Source organism: Crocodylus siamensis, chromosome 4 (assembly GCF_052110815.1).
Source record: "Crocodylus siamensis isolate JL-2025a chromosome 4, ASM5211081v1, whole genome shotgun sequence".
Classification (NCBI taxonomy): domain Eukaryota; kingdom Metazoa; phylum Chordata; order Crocodylia; family Crocodylidae; genus Crocodylus; species Crocodylus siamensis.
In genome coordinates this window covers 210,416,257-210,432,069 of record NC_143398.1, presented here as the reverse complement: position 1 = coordinate 210,432,069, position 15,813 = coordinate 210,416,257, and the positions used below count along the sequence as shown (strand labels likewise).

The 15,813-nt window shown below is 39.1% G+C and overlaps 1 protein-coding gene across 3 annotated transcripts in view; it reads right to left on the bottom strand.

Moving 5' to 3' along the window:
- Positions 1-1,109: 1,109 nt before the first annotated feature.
- GRB14 (growth factor receptor bound protein 14) overlaps positions 1,110-15,813 on the bottom strand; it is a 137,672-nt gene continuing 122,968 nt past the window's right edge. For all 3 annotated transcript variants that reach the window (XM_090045599.1, XM_090045600.1, XM_090045601.1), the window contains 5 exons: positions 14,132-14,248; positions 13,971-14,040; positions 13,781-13,868; positions 7,669-7,762; positions 1,110-1,744 (listed from right to left, as the gene is read on the bottom strand). In XM_090045599.1, coding sequence (XP_089901725.1) covers positions 1,598-1,744; positions 7,669-7,762; positions 13,781-13,868; positions 13,971-14,040; positions 14,132-14,248 — 516 coding nt within the window. In that variant the 3' untranslated portion in view covers positions 1,110-1,597. The remainder of the gene's footprint in view (positions 1,745-7,668; positions 7,763-13,780; positions 13,869-13,970; positions 14,041-14,131; positions 14,249-15,813) is intronic.

Here is a 15,813-nt window from a genome sequence, read left to right as displayed (position 1 = left end):
TCTATATTTCTCCTCCCATCTCTTCAGGGGTCCAAGAGAAAGGTTTCATTTTTACTACTGGGCAACTCTTCCACTGAGGGCACACATGCCAACAATTTAATTTTTAAAATGAGAATGTTCCCACCGTGAAATGGACCTATAGCACATTTCAAGTTTTCTGCTGCCCCCCACAGCCATGCACACAGCACAGCTCTGTACATCATGTAGTAGGAGACATTTCATGTGTCAGATGGCAAGTTGTAGTCATCATCTGCTTGAGATCATGGTGGAGACTGAAACATTTCTCTTTATCAAATTCCAAATCCTGAGGCCATGCCATGTTGTGCCCCATGTACATATATATAGCTAAATACCAATTAAACAACACAAAAGCAACTTGAAGTGTTTTTCTTTTTTTCCTGCAATTAAACATGGAGGATATTTATAAAACTATGTTAATGTTTATAACGGTTGAATTTATTTAGGATGAAAAGAGTTTAAAAATGTATTTCCAGATGAGCAAAATGAATTTCATCTTCAGTTCGTATTATGGAATGCTATTCATTCAATCTAGTGATTTTGGAAACCTATTCACATGCAAAAGGAAGGTGGAAGTTTGGGTAAGTGTCTAAAAGTCATTTTTTCTCATAGCTGTAGATGCTAAATGGCCAATAAAAGGTCTTTTGGAAAGGGACCGATTTGAACTAGCTGCTTTCTAATTGTAAGCATTATGCTAATTATAGCCAACTGTCTGAGACTTTCATCTAAAAAAATTACTAATTTGATAGCATGCAGAATTCTCTTCTCCATCCTAAATACCAATTTCAAATCATGATCCTGGAGTAATCAATGTGTGTAAGTAGAGATTTTATCCACACAACATAATATATATTACCAGGTTGGCATAGTTCATATGCATCACCCCTCCTCCACCCAAAAAATGACACACTAGCTCTAAACACACAATGATGGTCACAAGGAGAAAAATCTAGAATGCTATTGTGCCAGTTATAGTAATATTTGTAAAACAACTGATCCAGTCAGTTAATATATTCCAAGTTATTTTAATTGATTAATTCAGAATAATTTTAGTTTTGAATGTGATAAAGCCAAAGTAGCATTCAAAAATATAAGGTAAAATAGTTTTTATTTTATTTACAAGTTACGTGCAATCCAACTTCTACTTTTTTCACCCAAAGTGTGTCAGATCCCAACCAGTTGAATAGAAATTCTGTGCGAAACATTTCCAAAAGCATTTAATAATTTTGAAAGCTACCACCACCGAGGCACCCTTCAATATTATTTTTGTAAATAAAGTTACACAATATTTAAAATAGTTTTTGTTGTCATTCAAAAGGAGAATTCCAAGGCTGCTACACTATACAATTATACCTTTGTTCTTAAATTCACCGTTTACTGAAAGTTATCCTGTGATGGATAATTACAATCCAAAGTACTTAGCTATGAAGCATATGAGGTTTCCCTTGCAGCTAAAATTTACAAACATTTCAGTGTAAAGACTTTTTCACCTTGCACCAAAATATTTGCCCTGGGGGGGGAATACATTCTAGCATCTCCCTCTTCTTTTCATCTGTTGGTGAATCAACTGATGCTTTGGTTAAAGAGCAATTTGAGCACAATAGTGTTTTAACTTGCAAGGCAGTACTCCCTTATTGAGCTGGTAAAACTCCACTAGCTGGATAAGATCTGTAAATCTGGTATGGCCATCATCCAGCGTATAGAATTGCTTCCCATCATCTTCCAACTGCAAAGAAGGAAACCAAAGTGATCATAAGCTATAGCATTTATCAGAAATTCAGATTATGCACATTACCAATATTTAATGAAATAAGGCCATTTGATACATTCTTTGTTTAGATAATCACACTTCTCTGTGATGCATTGTTTGTGAGATAAGAGGATAAAAGTAATGTTCATTCATAGGAAATTCAGAAGTGACTAGTAAAAAGGAAAAGATACAGAGGACGCTGTCAGGCAGAAACTTTCCTACTGCTTTTTACCAGAACCATGACAGCTTAGAAATACATTCTTCTGTGCAGGAGGAAGAGAAACGGAGAGAGAAAAGAATCCTGCTGCTCTGGCTCCCTTTGCCTAGAGTAGAAGAGTAAGTGCATGGGCTGGGAAGGCCAACTGGAAAATATCCACAGCAAGATTACTTTGATTGACTTTCCATTCTTTATGGTCACCATTTCCAATTTGAAATGATTAAAAATGAACATTCCCACACTTTGTATCACACAATTAATTTTGAAGCTATAGTAACTTTGCCTAATGGAATATGCTCAGATTTTTATTCCAAATGACTGAAGCTTCCTGATACTAACACATTAACTGAAATATCAATCAGTTAATGAAAGCAGGAAAAAAGACAATTTAAGGGTAATGGAAAACAGTGCACAAAAGAACATCCTAAAATAGTGAAAGCATGCTATTGCATGGGGAAAATATAACCATCCTCTGGAAGTAAGTACAATTAGCTTTCTTACCTGTAGCAAACTTTTTTCATAACAAGTCTTGTTCTGGTTGTGACTTTGGCCCCTGGCAGACATTAATATAATGATTTGGATCTACGAAACATTATGCCTCATCTCCAAAAGTCATACATTTGTCTGTGCCAGATAGGATGTTTCATTTCTGGAATGGGGCATAATGATTGCAAATGATTGTTGGCATCGCCTGAGGCAGCCCCGGATCCAGTTCAAGACTTGGGGCTCCCCCAGTCCAATCTCTGAAGACTGGGCTGGGCAGGCCTGGGTCCCAGACCTGTCCCAGTCCTGATGCTGACAAAAAGCAGGCATCATTACATGTAGAACACCTTTGTAGCAGATTTGCTGTTTCATCATGGCATAAATTGGTTGGATGCATGGCATGTTGTGACTTACTGCATACCTAAAATCTTAATTTCACCATAAACACAATGGGTCTGGCACTTTCCAACCCATTGTACTAAGTCTGTGGGAAATGTCTAATCCAGTGGTTTTCAACCTTTTCAGGATTAGGGCACCCCTCCACCACTTTTTTTAGTGTAGTGGCACCTGCTGTTAAGAACCACTGTTGGTGTTGCCTTATCTTACTCCAGTGCTTCTCAACTGGTTCTGCTGCCTCCAGGTAAAAGTGCCCCATATGCTTGGGAAAGGCTGTGGCACCTGTGCAAGGTAGTGCTTCATTAGGGATCTCTGATGAGCCTGAAGCAGGTGGGAGCTGCCTTGTACTGCCATTCCAGGCCCTTCTACACTTTTCCTGGAAAGGAAAGCGTGTGGGTAGGACTGTCCCACATTGATTCAAGTCTTCATGCAACAGGAGCAGGCAGGGCAGTTTTACCTGGCTGCTACCACGCTGCACTGTGGCATTCCTGAGGTGTTCTTGCAGCACCTCAGTTGGTGTAAGCTCCTTATTTTCAGATTTTCACCAGTCCCAGGCACACTTTGGGAGTTTAGAAAGTGTGTGTGTGTGTGTGTGTGTGTGTGTGTGTGTGTGTGTGTGTGTGTGTGTGTGTGTAGGGGGGAAAGCAGGGTGGAAATGTGGGGCTTGAAAATACTTTCTTTTTGATCAAGAGGTATGAAGATGAACTATAATTCATCTATTCTGCCAACAGCCTGAAAGCATTCCCAGGGCTGAAACTGGAGATATCTGTTGACTGAAAATTAAGTTTTGACATGGTTTTTGTTAATAGTTTCAAATCTATATTTGCCTTGAACTGAACTGCACAATGACAAACAATTTTCTGAAGAGAACCATGAAGGTTTTTGCAGGCTAATAAGGAACTTGTATGGTCCACACTGTTCAGAGCATAACATATTTTACAAGTCATTAGGGCTGCTATTCTGACTGATGGTACCTTCAACAGAAGATGAATGTCTGAGGATAGCTATACTTTTACTTCAGTATCTCAACCTGGAAACAAAAATAGCTATTAACCTTGTAAAAAATACAAAAAAAAAGCCCATACCCCAAAACAGAAACAAAACAATAGATAAAACAGTGATTAATTGGTATTGCTACAAAGGATTTATTATATTTTGTATTATGGTAAGGTGCTCTAACATTTTCATAGTGATACCCATCTAAGAAATGGTCTTAGACAATATTCTATTCCAACTTCCAATTCTGGAGAAGTTAGACTGAAACATGGCTGAAATTAGAGAAATACTACTCTCTAAATTGAAGCTTTCTCTCCTCAGAACTAATGAAGAATGTTTTGCATTTGAAAGCTTGTCTAACTCTATCCAAACTATGGAGTTGGTCCAGAAGAAAATATCAACCTAAGAAACCCTTGCCTGTTGTATACCAGTAATTCCTGGACCATCACAACTACAACATCACCCTAACACTATAAATAAAGGACATCTTCAGTACATTTTCTTGGGTATGCAGGCAAGACTCCCAGAAGTATTTAAACAGATTTAAATTCAACTTATCTTAAGCTTGGCAAAACTCTCCAAGTCCTTTGTTGGACTAAAGCATCTGTATTAAAATCTCTGGCTGCTCAGATGTGAAAACAAACAGTCTTTTACTTTCAGCTCAGCACACCCCTGCATTAACCATAGCACATGCCCAGAAGAGGCATTGCGTTAGTTTGACCTGGCTCGCCCAACGTTTGTATAGATCATGTGCTTCAACAGGGCTTTTTGGCTGTTTTATCTAATAGCTGATTTAACGAGCTTTAGACAAAAGCACCAAAAAGTCCTGCTGAAGTGTCCAATTGATACAGATGCTGGGGAGCCAGGTCAAACTAATGCACTTCCTCTTCCGATACAGTACCTTTTTCACGTCTGTCAGGGCCCTCTGACCTACCTGATCAGCAGAAACTGGGTTAATGGTATCAAAGAATTTTTTGAGTTTCTAATTCCTAGAAAGAGGTGAGGTAAAGAAATAGCCTGAAAGGACAATATATCTTGATGTTCAAAAGACCTCTCTTTTCTATGATTATTAATCCCTGTTTGTAAACCAAAATATATAAAACGTCATCCTTCTTCCTATGCATTTAATGAATGGAGAAACTGGCTCAGCAATTATTTAAAATATTTTTAAATTCTATTTATCAATGCTTTTCAGATTCTTTTTGGACAGAAGTGTAGCATACAGCCAGTCAGGCAATTTGACATGGCATCCTTCAGGATTAAAATAAACACATGTTTAAGAGAACTTTCAACAGAGTCTTTCATTGCCACCACTGTCCACTGGGATCAATATCCTCCAGTAAAAACAGCACTTTTAGTGTAGGTGTAAGGAAAAAAAAAAAATCAATATTTGGAACTGATGATAATTTTAGAACACTGTCCTATTGGGCCCGTTACAATTTTAATGAGGTTCTCTTCCATTTCCTGGTACGCTCTCTCTCTCTCTCTAGATTAAACTGTTCTCATTACACTATTTTTCCTAATGATTCTCACATATGATAAAATTGCATTGCCTTTTCTTACTTTTCCTTTTTGGGGCTCTGTTTGGATCAAAGTGATGTAGACAAGCATTCCTCGTTCTCCAAAATTATATCAATGAGTATGAGAAGGTCTTCCAGATCTTCCCCAAGCACAAGATGACCTGTGTCTGTGGACTGTGAATGATACAAAGCAGATATTTCTTTTTCCTTCACCAAAGATCCCACTGCAGGACTTCAACAGCTATGTGACTGAAGAGTATCGCTTGTAATTTTGTAGTGCTTCATTTGAAAAAGCAATCTACTGAGGAGTGTTAGCAGTGACTGGATTGAAAGGAAAAAGATGGTCTTATCTGGGTCAGAGGGAAGGGGAATTTTTAGAAGAGGATACCAGGATCTTCCAGCCGCAGCTACTATTAAAGAAACTAGGTCTATGTTCCTGGAGGAATTTGCATGGACATCAAAAGGCCATTTGGCATATGACCTAAGGAACAGACAGGTAACAACTAGAGATAATGAAGATGCTATTGCTCTATCCTTAGGGATTCATACTGCAGGAAACATAATGTAATCCCGTAAGAACTCTGATGCTGACAGAGCAAAGGACTCTGGGGCTAGGCTGTCTCTGGAATCTTTGAGCCAGAGATCCTTGTACTACATGCATCTAAGCCAGGGCTGTCTAACTTGCTTGGCCCTATGGGGTGGATCCAAACTGCAGGGCTCCTGGCAGGCTAGACTACCAATCTCTGGTCCCAAGGTGACAGTTTGTCAGTGCAGCTGCCATGGTTGCCATGTTGGAGTAGCTCTGGAAGCCTGCGGGTAAACGCCACTGCCATTTGTCCTCCTTTCCCCCTGCCACTGATTTATGCCACTAGTGGTGACTAAAGATCCTAGATCTGGCAACAGGCAAAGGAGTGTGAGGATTGAGTATTTCTGGGTTCCAAAGCCATTCCAAAGTAGCAGGTCTGGCATTCATACTAACAAGCCCAATGAACTGTAATTTAACCTCTTGAATGTCAAATGCAAGCTGCAGGCCAGCATTTTGGCAGCTCTATCTAGGCAAAACTGCAGGCACTTCTTTCTCAACCTTGCTGTATTAGGAGGTATGGATGGTTCAGAAAAAAAAATTATGGGGTTATAGACTCTTATTCAAATACTAAACAAGATTTCCTGAAATCTACTATACTGTTTCAGCTCTATTCTACAGCAAAAGGGGAGGCTTCTGTGACACTGACTTCAAGAACACAGATGTAAAAAATGATGGGCCTTTGAAGTTTCTCCCTAGAACCACTGAAACCTCTGACTGGTCAGCAAGTAAGGAAGGACAGCATCTGGAGAAATCTCTCAGTCCGTCAATTCTATCTAGGATTTGAAGAATACCTTGAAAACAGCGACTGGAGGAGGCTAATTATAACTGAGAAGACGGGTAGAAAACAGACTACAGAGGAGACTCTTTAGTGGAGAGAGAAGGGGAAGGAGCAAAGGCAGATAGCTAGGGTTAAATCAGACAATGCCAGCATGTGTGAGCAGAAAACCTGAAGGAAATAAAATACAGGTATTTTTAAATTGCCTCCGCAGTCAGTATATAATGGATGGGATAACCATATAGCCATCTAATGCTTATGCTTGAGAAACCATTTTCAATGAAAAGTCAATAGAAATGTGACCATACTCGAGTAAATTAACTTGGCAATTCAAAGCTAAACACAGGTAACTGGACTAAAAAAAAAGATGCAATCAATTTTACCAAAAAATGCAAATCCCCACAGATGAAAACTGAGCATCCCTATGCAATGTACTGGCCCTGGTACATGGAAGAACAGTAACAGAAAGCAGGAGACAAGGTCCAGAAAGAAAACTATTGGGCCCTGTGTGAAAGCACCATGTATGGAGGAAATATTAACATGTGTGCCACAAGTTTCTAACCAAAGGAGATTCATCAAACAAAAAGGAAAACAAAAAGTTGTGTGTGTTCTGTTGGAGTACTGCAGTATTATTTTTGTGCTATAAGGGCTGCTTCTGTTACATCTGAAAAACAGACTTGTTTTTGTGTTAGGAGAGCTCAGACAGAAACTAAACAATATCTGCCAAAAGTTACAACCAAATGGGAAAACTCCAAAAATGTTTGGTGCTATATATTAATTTTTAATGCATCTAATAATACAGTACCAGTATTTATCATGTATCAGCAAACAGTATTTTTTTCAAGTATATACCCAATTAAGATGATGTCTTTTCATTAATATTATGTCTTTTCAATAATATATACGTAATTAAGAAGTGTTACTTACGTGTACAATTTGAAAGTGCTTTATTTTTAATCCATGGCTCAATGACAATACAAATGCTTTGGGATTACTTTGGCTATCCCGTACCAAAAAAACCCTAGGAAGAGAAATTACACATTTTCAAAGCAAGCTCATGTCAAATGTAGTTCTTTTTGGGTAGATTTAGACCAAAAACTATGGAAAATCATTGTAAAACATAATATAAACAAACAGCAAAATCATTCATTTAAACAATTTTGTACCTAAAATTTATATTAAAAAGTAATCATTATTACTTTGAGATTGGATCACTGATCTACAAGCTTTAATGTATTATCCCTCTCCATTTTATTACACTTCAAACATGGTCTTTTTTGTGAAAAAAAATATAAATCTACAGAATGACTGATACTGTAGCTGTTAACTTAAACAGCTACGGATGTCAATGTCAAGGTGTGTATCTTCAGACAGAAAAGCATATCTAAGAGTTTATACTTTTTTATGAAGTTTTGTCTTAGATCTTGACAGCTGCCCAAGCCATAAATTATACAGGATTAAAGTACCAACAACTGACGGTCATGGTTTTTTACATAGGAAATCTGGATTGCACTGTAAAAGCTCATATTTTTAACAGAAAGGCACCAATCACCAGTAGAGTGACATATGCCAATTTGCCTTAAAAAGTACTTCAGCCCAAGCAAAATAATTTAATTGTGTTACATACTCTCCTCCCACTGACTTCCTTAGGGTTTGGGTAACTAAATCCAGAGGTCCTCTGGAGATCCCAACCCACATATGTTGCTAATACTGGATATAAGACAGCAGGAACATATGCCCATTTGCAAAATTAATGGTCATCTTAATGGAAAGTTTACAGAACTATATTGGTTTTATAGCTGTCAAATATATATAAATACTAAGATCTACATAGCAGTAAAATCTCCTAGTTAGGATTAAGCTGCAGTCTATTAGCTTTATGGCAGAGCTCAAATAAGACCATCTTAGCTGCACCCTATTCTGGGATTTTCTGGGCAGTTTTAGGTGACAGCTGTTTTCCTGAATACTGCAGTTGGAAGGTTTCTGCTATAATGCTAAAAAGAAGATCTTTTATGGAGAAAGGATGGAGGCCAAAAAGAGACTGCCACTATCTTCACTGATTCAGTTAATCCTCAGCCCTGGAGCTGCAGTATGTGCTGAGGACACAAAAGTTCTGTCTAGAGGTGCACCAATACATCAGCCCAGCTCCCTGCACCCAGGCTAGGCTAGGCTGTCAGGAAGCCACTGTGGTGGGCAAGGCTCTCCTCCTCCTCCTCTTCCTCCCCTGCCATGGGACCAGAAGCAGGGGGTCTGGCCATGCTGTCCCTGCTTGACCCTTCAGTGCCAGCTGGGGTCTGGCCATGCCCCCTCCCCCCTCAAAAAAATGCCTGGCAAGGGCTGCTTCCTTTCCCCCCCACTCCGCTTTACCAGCACACCCTGGCTGGGGTCCCTGCAAGCCATGTCGGGGTTTAAACCCCTACTCAATCAGACCAAGGCCTGTTGGGGCCTGGCCATGCCCCCTCCCTCATCTTAGCTTCCCTCCGCCACTGTGGAAGGGAAGGAAGGGCTCGCTGTAGTGCCCCCCCCCCAGCTTCCGGCCTGAGCCACTGCAGGTGTGCGTCTGTATTTCTGGAATCAAAAATGAGTGTCTATTCACTTACTTACCAGTTAAATCTAAGCAGGTTAGACTAACTCACAAAGATTGAATCAATTCAGGCTCCAGCTTTTTGAATGTTTGTACTTACCAAGGGAACAATAGGAAGTGAATAGGCCATACAAAACTAAAAGCAAGAAAACTGTGGGAGGATAAAGAAAGGGAAAAGGAAAGAAATGATTGGAGAACTCATTCCCCAGAGAACATGGCTGAGAAGCCTCTTTCATCTCCAACAGGATAAGAACTAGCTACTTATCTATCCTATCCATGTGCAAGGACAAGGACAGCTGGAAGCTCGACCCTGGATCTATTCTCCCTCCCCCACCACCTCATCTCTCTCATTCCAAACAAATACAGGCAGGGGAAAACATTTCAGGAGTATGAAGAAAAGCAGGGCGAGAGCTAAGAGAACACCTTCTTGCCTTAATTCTACAAAGATAAGCGCTCACAAACCCACAAGGGTTGTAGCAAATAGCTGAGCAGACACGCTGAAGCTGAATTTGTTTGCTAGGGGTGTTGTTTCAAAGGACACAGCTTCTCCAATCAGCTCCGAAGAGTCACTGCTGAGCTCCAGCTGATCAGAAAAGTCACACCCTTTGAAGTAAAAGCCATAGCAAATAGATGAATAGTTAGTTCTCACTTCAGCTACCTGCTGCAAATTAAACAAGATGCGATCTACCTAGATATGAGTAATCTGGATTCTACTATACTTTTAAAATAGCATTAAAAAGTGAGGCTATGTCATCTGGCATCCCTGAACATTAACACTTCCAATAAAATGCATATGAAAATTCACCAAATTAATCCAGAACCCTCATCAGTTTATTATAAATGGAAAACCTAATTACTGGCCACTTTAGACACACACCAAGCAAAAGTAATGACCCAATGTTTTAAACATATTCAAACTCTTTTAGTAAGCTCTCCCACACCATCTAGTGGTCTAAGTATCACCTCTTCACCCTTTCCAAGACCAAACAAGGAAGATTTCAGAGCAGTCACCCCCTGGTATATTTCAAATGTTAACATGGGCAAACTGGCCTGGAAAAAAAGACAAACTTTTGTATTGTTTGAGTGCAACATTTTGCAAGTTTCCATAATAAGTTTCTAGCCCAAGAAGTATTAATGTCCAAATTAATCATCACCATGTCTTGTACTCCCTCTCTAGCACAGTCTGTAACATGCCACCTACTGGATTTTCAAGAAGCCCATATTATAAATGTAACTTCCTGCCTGTCTTGAATTTGCTGAAGGTTGAAGAATCTTCAGATTGCAGTCCTTTAGGAAAAGCTGTGTTACGCACCTTCCAGAGGTCACTCTCAAGACCTACCACAAGAGATTCCAGATTATTTGAAAATGGGAGGGTGCTAGTTATACTAAAACTATGAACAAATTGAATGACTTTGTGAATAAGTAGATAAGTAGAATAAGTAGCAAATGGAGATGGAGGATATGGATGTAGTTCTGGGCATTACTACTCTTGAACAACTCTATAATAAGTTTAGCCAAGATTTAAAATAGGCAGCTTAGAGAAGGAAGCCCAAGAGCACTGCAGAGGCTACTGAACAGGATGATCTGCACATGAAAGCCAAAGCAGACATTGCTTCTGTCTCTAAAACAAAGAGTGGGGAGTGAATGGAATGCCCCTGAAGTGGGGCTGCAGGAGGGAAGAGGGATGGTGGCAAACCTACAAGCCACCAGGCAATTTTTGTGGTTCCCAAGTCCAGTAGTAAACTCAGGGGAAAGGCAGAATCCTTGGAAATGTTTTAGGAGGGAAGAAAAACGTCAACCCTGAGTTCTGGCCCAGAGAGGCAGAATGATGAGAGGTTTCCTGGAGAAAGTGGGAGCGTTGGGAGGGAGACTCCAGAACAGCAGGCGGGAAGACTCAGGGGAGAGCCCTGAAGTGATGGTGGTACCAGAAAAGAATGATGCAGAACTACTGCAACAGGAGCAAGACTTCTAAAGAATGCATGGGCAACACAAACTGCCTATATACATGCTAGGAGGTGGTAGGAGTGGAGTTAGAGTGGCTGCTGGACAGCTGCTCCAATTAAAACAGCTCACCATCATGTGTCTTTGTGAATCAGGACTCATTTAGCTAAGATGTTCACATTCACTGGTTTGTTTTAAAATCCATTGTAAGGTCTGCTCATTTCATCTTTGTTTCTGTTCTTTGGGCCCCATTCTTTATTACAGTAGTCTTTTTTTAATTTGTTAAATCACTTTCTAAACTTGTTTCTATATTTCCCATGCATTATCCACTTCTGGGTCATGATTTCTTCAAATCCAAAACTTTTATTGTGGAAGTTTTAGGAGTTTGTAGTGCTTATTCTTTTCTTTACTGTGTACTCTTCTATTTTAAAACATTAATTCCTGCACTTAATTCAGGTGTCACAGTCCAAATAACCCTAGATTTGCAAGATGCTGCCTGCTTGAATAGTTGCACTTTGACCTGGCCTCTTTGTCCATGATATTATGCCATCCACCCAAAAGAAGCCTACCACTGTTCTATCCTAGCTGTCAGCCATTTATCAATTTAAAAGCCTTTAAATAGCTACTGAAGATCAAATATCAATGTCACAATCTGGCAGTATAAACTTCTGCCCCTCATTAAAGACGATATTGTTACTAAAACGTATTGCAGATCCAAAACAAAGCAACATTTCTTTCAAATGCTTAAAAATTGTTACTATCTGCAATTAGGTTCAGCTGGTTTTTCAAATGATAGAATTATTACTAGTCTCCTGCAATTCCTTTACCTACAAGCACTTTTAGGTCTCTCTTTTATAAACCAGAATGAGCCCATTTTAGTCCACAAGCCCATAATCTGTTTGTATCGCATAGCAGGCCTAATGCCTTGGAGTTGACCCTCTACCCCCTTTTAAATGGTACCTATTAGTAAAGGCTTTGAACAAATAATGCAGATTTTTGTCCAATACAGACAGAAAATCTCATCAATCTTGTCCAAAATTTATTCTGAAAGAATTAGTTCTTTCAGCCCACCAAAAAAAGAAAAGAAACATTTGTTGCATTTTGTAATATATGTATCTACAAAAGACTTTTGTGCCAATTATTACTACTATTTTCTTTGCCATTTGGGTAGGCATATCTATGCTGTCACCATCTTACATATATAAATTTTCAATTCAATTCAATTCAGTTCTGTCAATTCAATTCACAGCCTATTTAACAAAATCAATTCCAACAAACCACAGTGGACATTTCTGTGTAGACCCAGTAGTATCATATACTAACTAGCATTATATATATAACGTTAGCGAGGTACTGACTTTCCCAGATTGTGTGCTCTTGTTCAATGGCTTTTATTTGTTTTTGCTTTTAAAAATGGACTGTGTATTTTGGTTCTTTCAACTGACTATGGAACAGTATTATGAGCCCTAGAGATGGGAATACTTCAGAAACACTACCCGATAGGTGCAGTAATACAAATCAGATTTCCCTTTCTTAAACGAACTGGAATATCATTGTGGAAAAGAGAATTAAAAGTGGGGAGGTAAGGGTTCTTGTTTTTAGGGCTGGTTGAGGTTCAGAGCACCACAGTTGAAATATTTTCAATTCCCTGAGATGACTATTTTGCACAGCCTTTTTTTGACAGATATAGAAAAAAGCATTCCAGCATCACTAGGCTAATCAAAGTAAAAGGATTTCAAGTGGAGGCCCAATGTAATGGGTTCAGTGAATAGTAATGGCTCCTATCTGGAGGACCAGCTAATACAATATCAAGAGCGGGGAGGGGGAAATTAACCAGGATATTTATGGAACTGAGGAAGACCTAAACTCAAACAAAACTCAAACAAAAATTGCCACAGTGTGCAAGACAGAAAATTTGGAAGTGATAAAATATAAAGGTTGGAAAAAATATGAAATAAGTTATACACTAGCTTGGTAATTTTTCTGAGAAAATATTTAAAATATAGCAAAAAATTCTAGCTTTGAAATTAGCAATTATCATTGGAAGAGCAAAGCATCCTAAAGTTCAAGAATGTACTTACTAGCAATGACTTCCATGTCATTTCTGCTCACTTCGCAAGCCAAAATGTATTTTCAGAATCCTAGCCTTAACAAACTTAACACTGCACATGAAAGCTAAGAGGTATTCTCTGACATCATGCTACTATGAGTAAGAGATACCAGAGTCAGGGTTTTGGTTCTGATCATGCAATGGGCAGTGCGCACAGAAGCTACTGTGCCAATAAAGAGCACCCGCTGATTTTTTCTGAGCAGCAGTCCATCCAACTAGAGGGTGAAAGTCTGAGGTGGCTATTTCATTCCTAAAGCAAAACCAGAATTCAGCTCATTGCCAACACAACACAATGAGCATGTTTATTTCCATTATGCAGATAACTCTTGAGTTCACAAGTGCTATTCCTATGGGTACTTTTCTGATCGTAACCATGTCCCAGAAAGTAAAGTAAATCCACCTACCCATCTATAAGCCCTTGCTGCAAAATAAGTCGCTGAGCTTCATCCCTTGAGATCTTATGGTGAAACCATGGCTGTGATCTGTGTATAGCTGGAGAAATAATAAATGTTTAATGATCTTTGTTTTCACAATATTGTTATATCACACACATCACTGTATCTCTCCTGGGGCTGCACATTAATTCACACATACCAATATTTGGTGTGGCAGTTTGAGAGGCAGAAGGGCTACCGTGTGCATTGAGTCGTAAACACCCTTTTCTCTGAGTTGAAAAGAAAACAAAACATGGTTTCAAGCTTTTTTTTTTAAGCAATAATAGATGAAATGCTTTCAAAAAATGAAAGTCGTCATACCCGCCATGCTAACCCTTCTTCAACCGCAACAGAAAGTGCTTCTGTTGGATTTTCTATAACTCTGCTTCTGCGTCCAGAAAAGTCCATTGCGACTAGAGAATTTTCTGAAAAACTTCTCTGCAATGAAGAAAAAAGAATTCAATGTTTTTTCCTTACCACGCACCCCTGACCTCCCCCCCCCCACCCACGCACATGTTTTAAAGCTGTGATTCTCACAGGAAGTAGTATAGTTGAAGCAGTCATTTTTTAAAATTGTTCTATAAGAAAACTTACTTTGATTTAGGCAACAACATTCACAGTTCTAGTTATTTTGACCTGAATTTTAAGGCTTGGTCAGAAAGGAAAATAAGGTGGGACTCTTTGGTTTTTGGGTTTGTTTTTTTATACACCACCATTTGAATTCTTCCAATACTGATAAGTAGTTGAAGCATGTACATTTACAATAGGGTCCACAACCTAAACTTCTAAACTTTCTACAGATCTGCTAAGGGAGACTCCATAATGTTAATTTGCACGCTTGTAAGATCTGCTTGAGTGTTTTCTATTCAATTCCTGGCTGTTATGAAACAGCACTGACACAGTAGCACACTAGGTGCCAATTCTTGTAAAAATATTTATAGGTCAGGTTTGTAAACAGGAAAATAATGGTTATCGACATTTCCAGTTCTGGAGTAAATATGGATTTATGTACAAGAAAGACTCAAAGATACTAAAAACTCTATCCCAAACACTATTCCAGGCACTAGGCACCGAGATAGAAATAAATGAAAACAGCTACCTTTCTGTAAATTGAAGGGACATGAAAACAAAAGAAAATTTCCCTGTGCAATTAAAGCCTACTAATAAAAAAATCTCTTGCCTTAAAAAGTTTCCTTCCTTCTTTAGTTACAACCACACCTACATTTCTTGAACAGAAACAGAAAGAAATGGAAGAGTGCTCAAAAATACATAGCATGTCAGCAGTCAACGCTAACAGATGGAAGGGGCTCCTGCAAACAACATAGTCACAAACCCCACCAAGTCATGGAGTGTCATACAGTTTTTTCTCGGGTTTGAAGTGCTGGTATGTATGTGGAGTCTTGTTGAAAAAACCCATGTTATGCTACATCAGCGTATGTCGCTTTCATCTCTGTATGGATTATGTTACACTGTAGATAACCTTTATGATTTTGAACATGGTTTAGCGAAACGAAATGAGGAATGCATCCTTAGTGAAACCATTAAATATCTGTTGCCAGTGAAACCATTAAATATCTGTTGCCATTGTGTTCCGGGACGAGGACAACTACTACTCCCAATCATAAAGAGAAGGGGCCACTGATAGAAGAGTCACCCAAGTTTTTGTCTGCTTGTAGTCGGAAAAACAACTACAAAGCTGTAAGTAAAATAGCCCATTAGGTAGAGGAATGCTAAGGGTCCCTAGCAAGAAATAAATTTCCAGAAAATTCTGGGACTCATGAGGAATTGGGACTTTGCTGATGAAAGGGAGAGGGGACTGGATTGGAGATATTTTAAGGGCTACCTGTGAGGTGGCTGCGGTCTTTAGATTTTCCTGGGCTTTGGAGAAGTCCAGTTCCCCACAGCCAGGGCTGGCAGGATCAGCGGGAAAGCTGATTTCTGAAGGATTAGATGATAGTCTGATGAGAGGGTACAAAACTTTCCTGGTTTTTCTGTTTCACTTG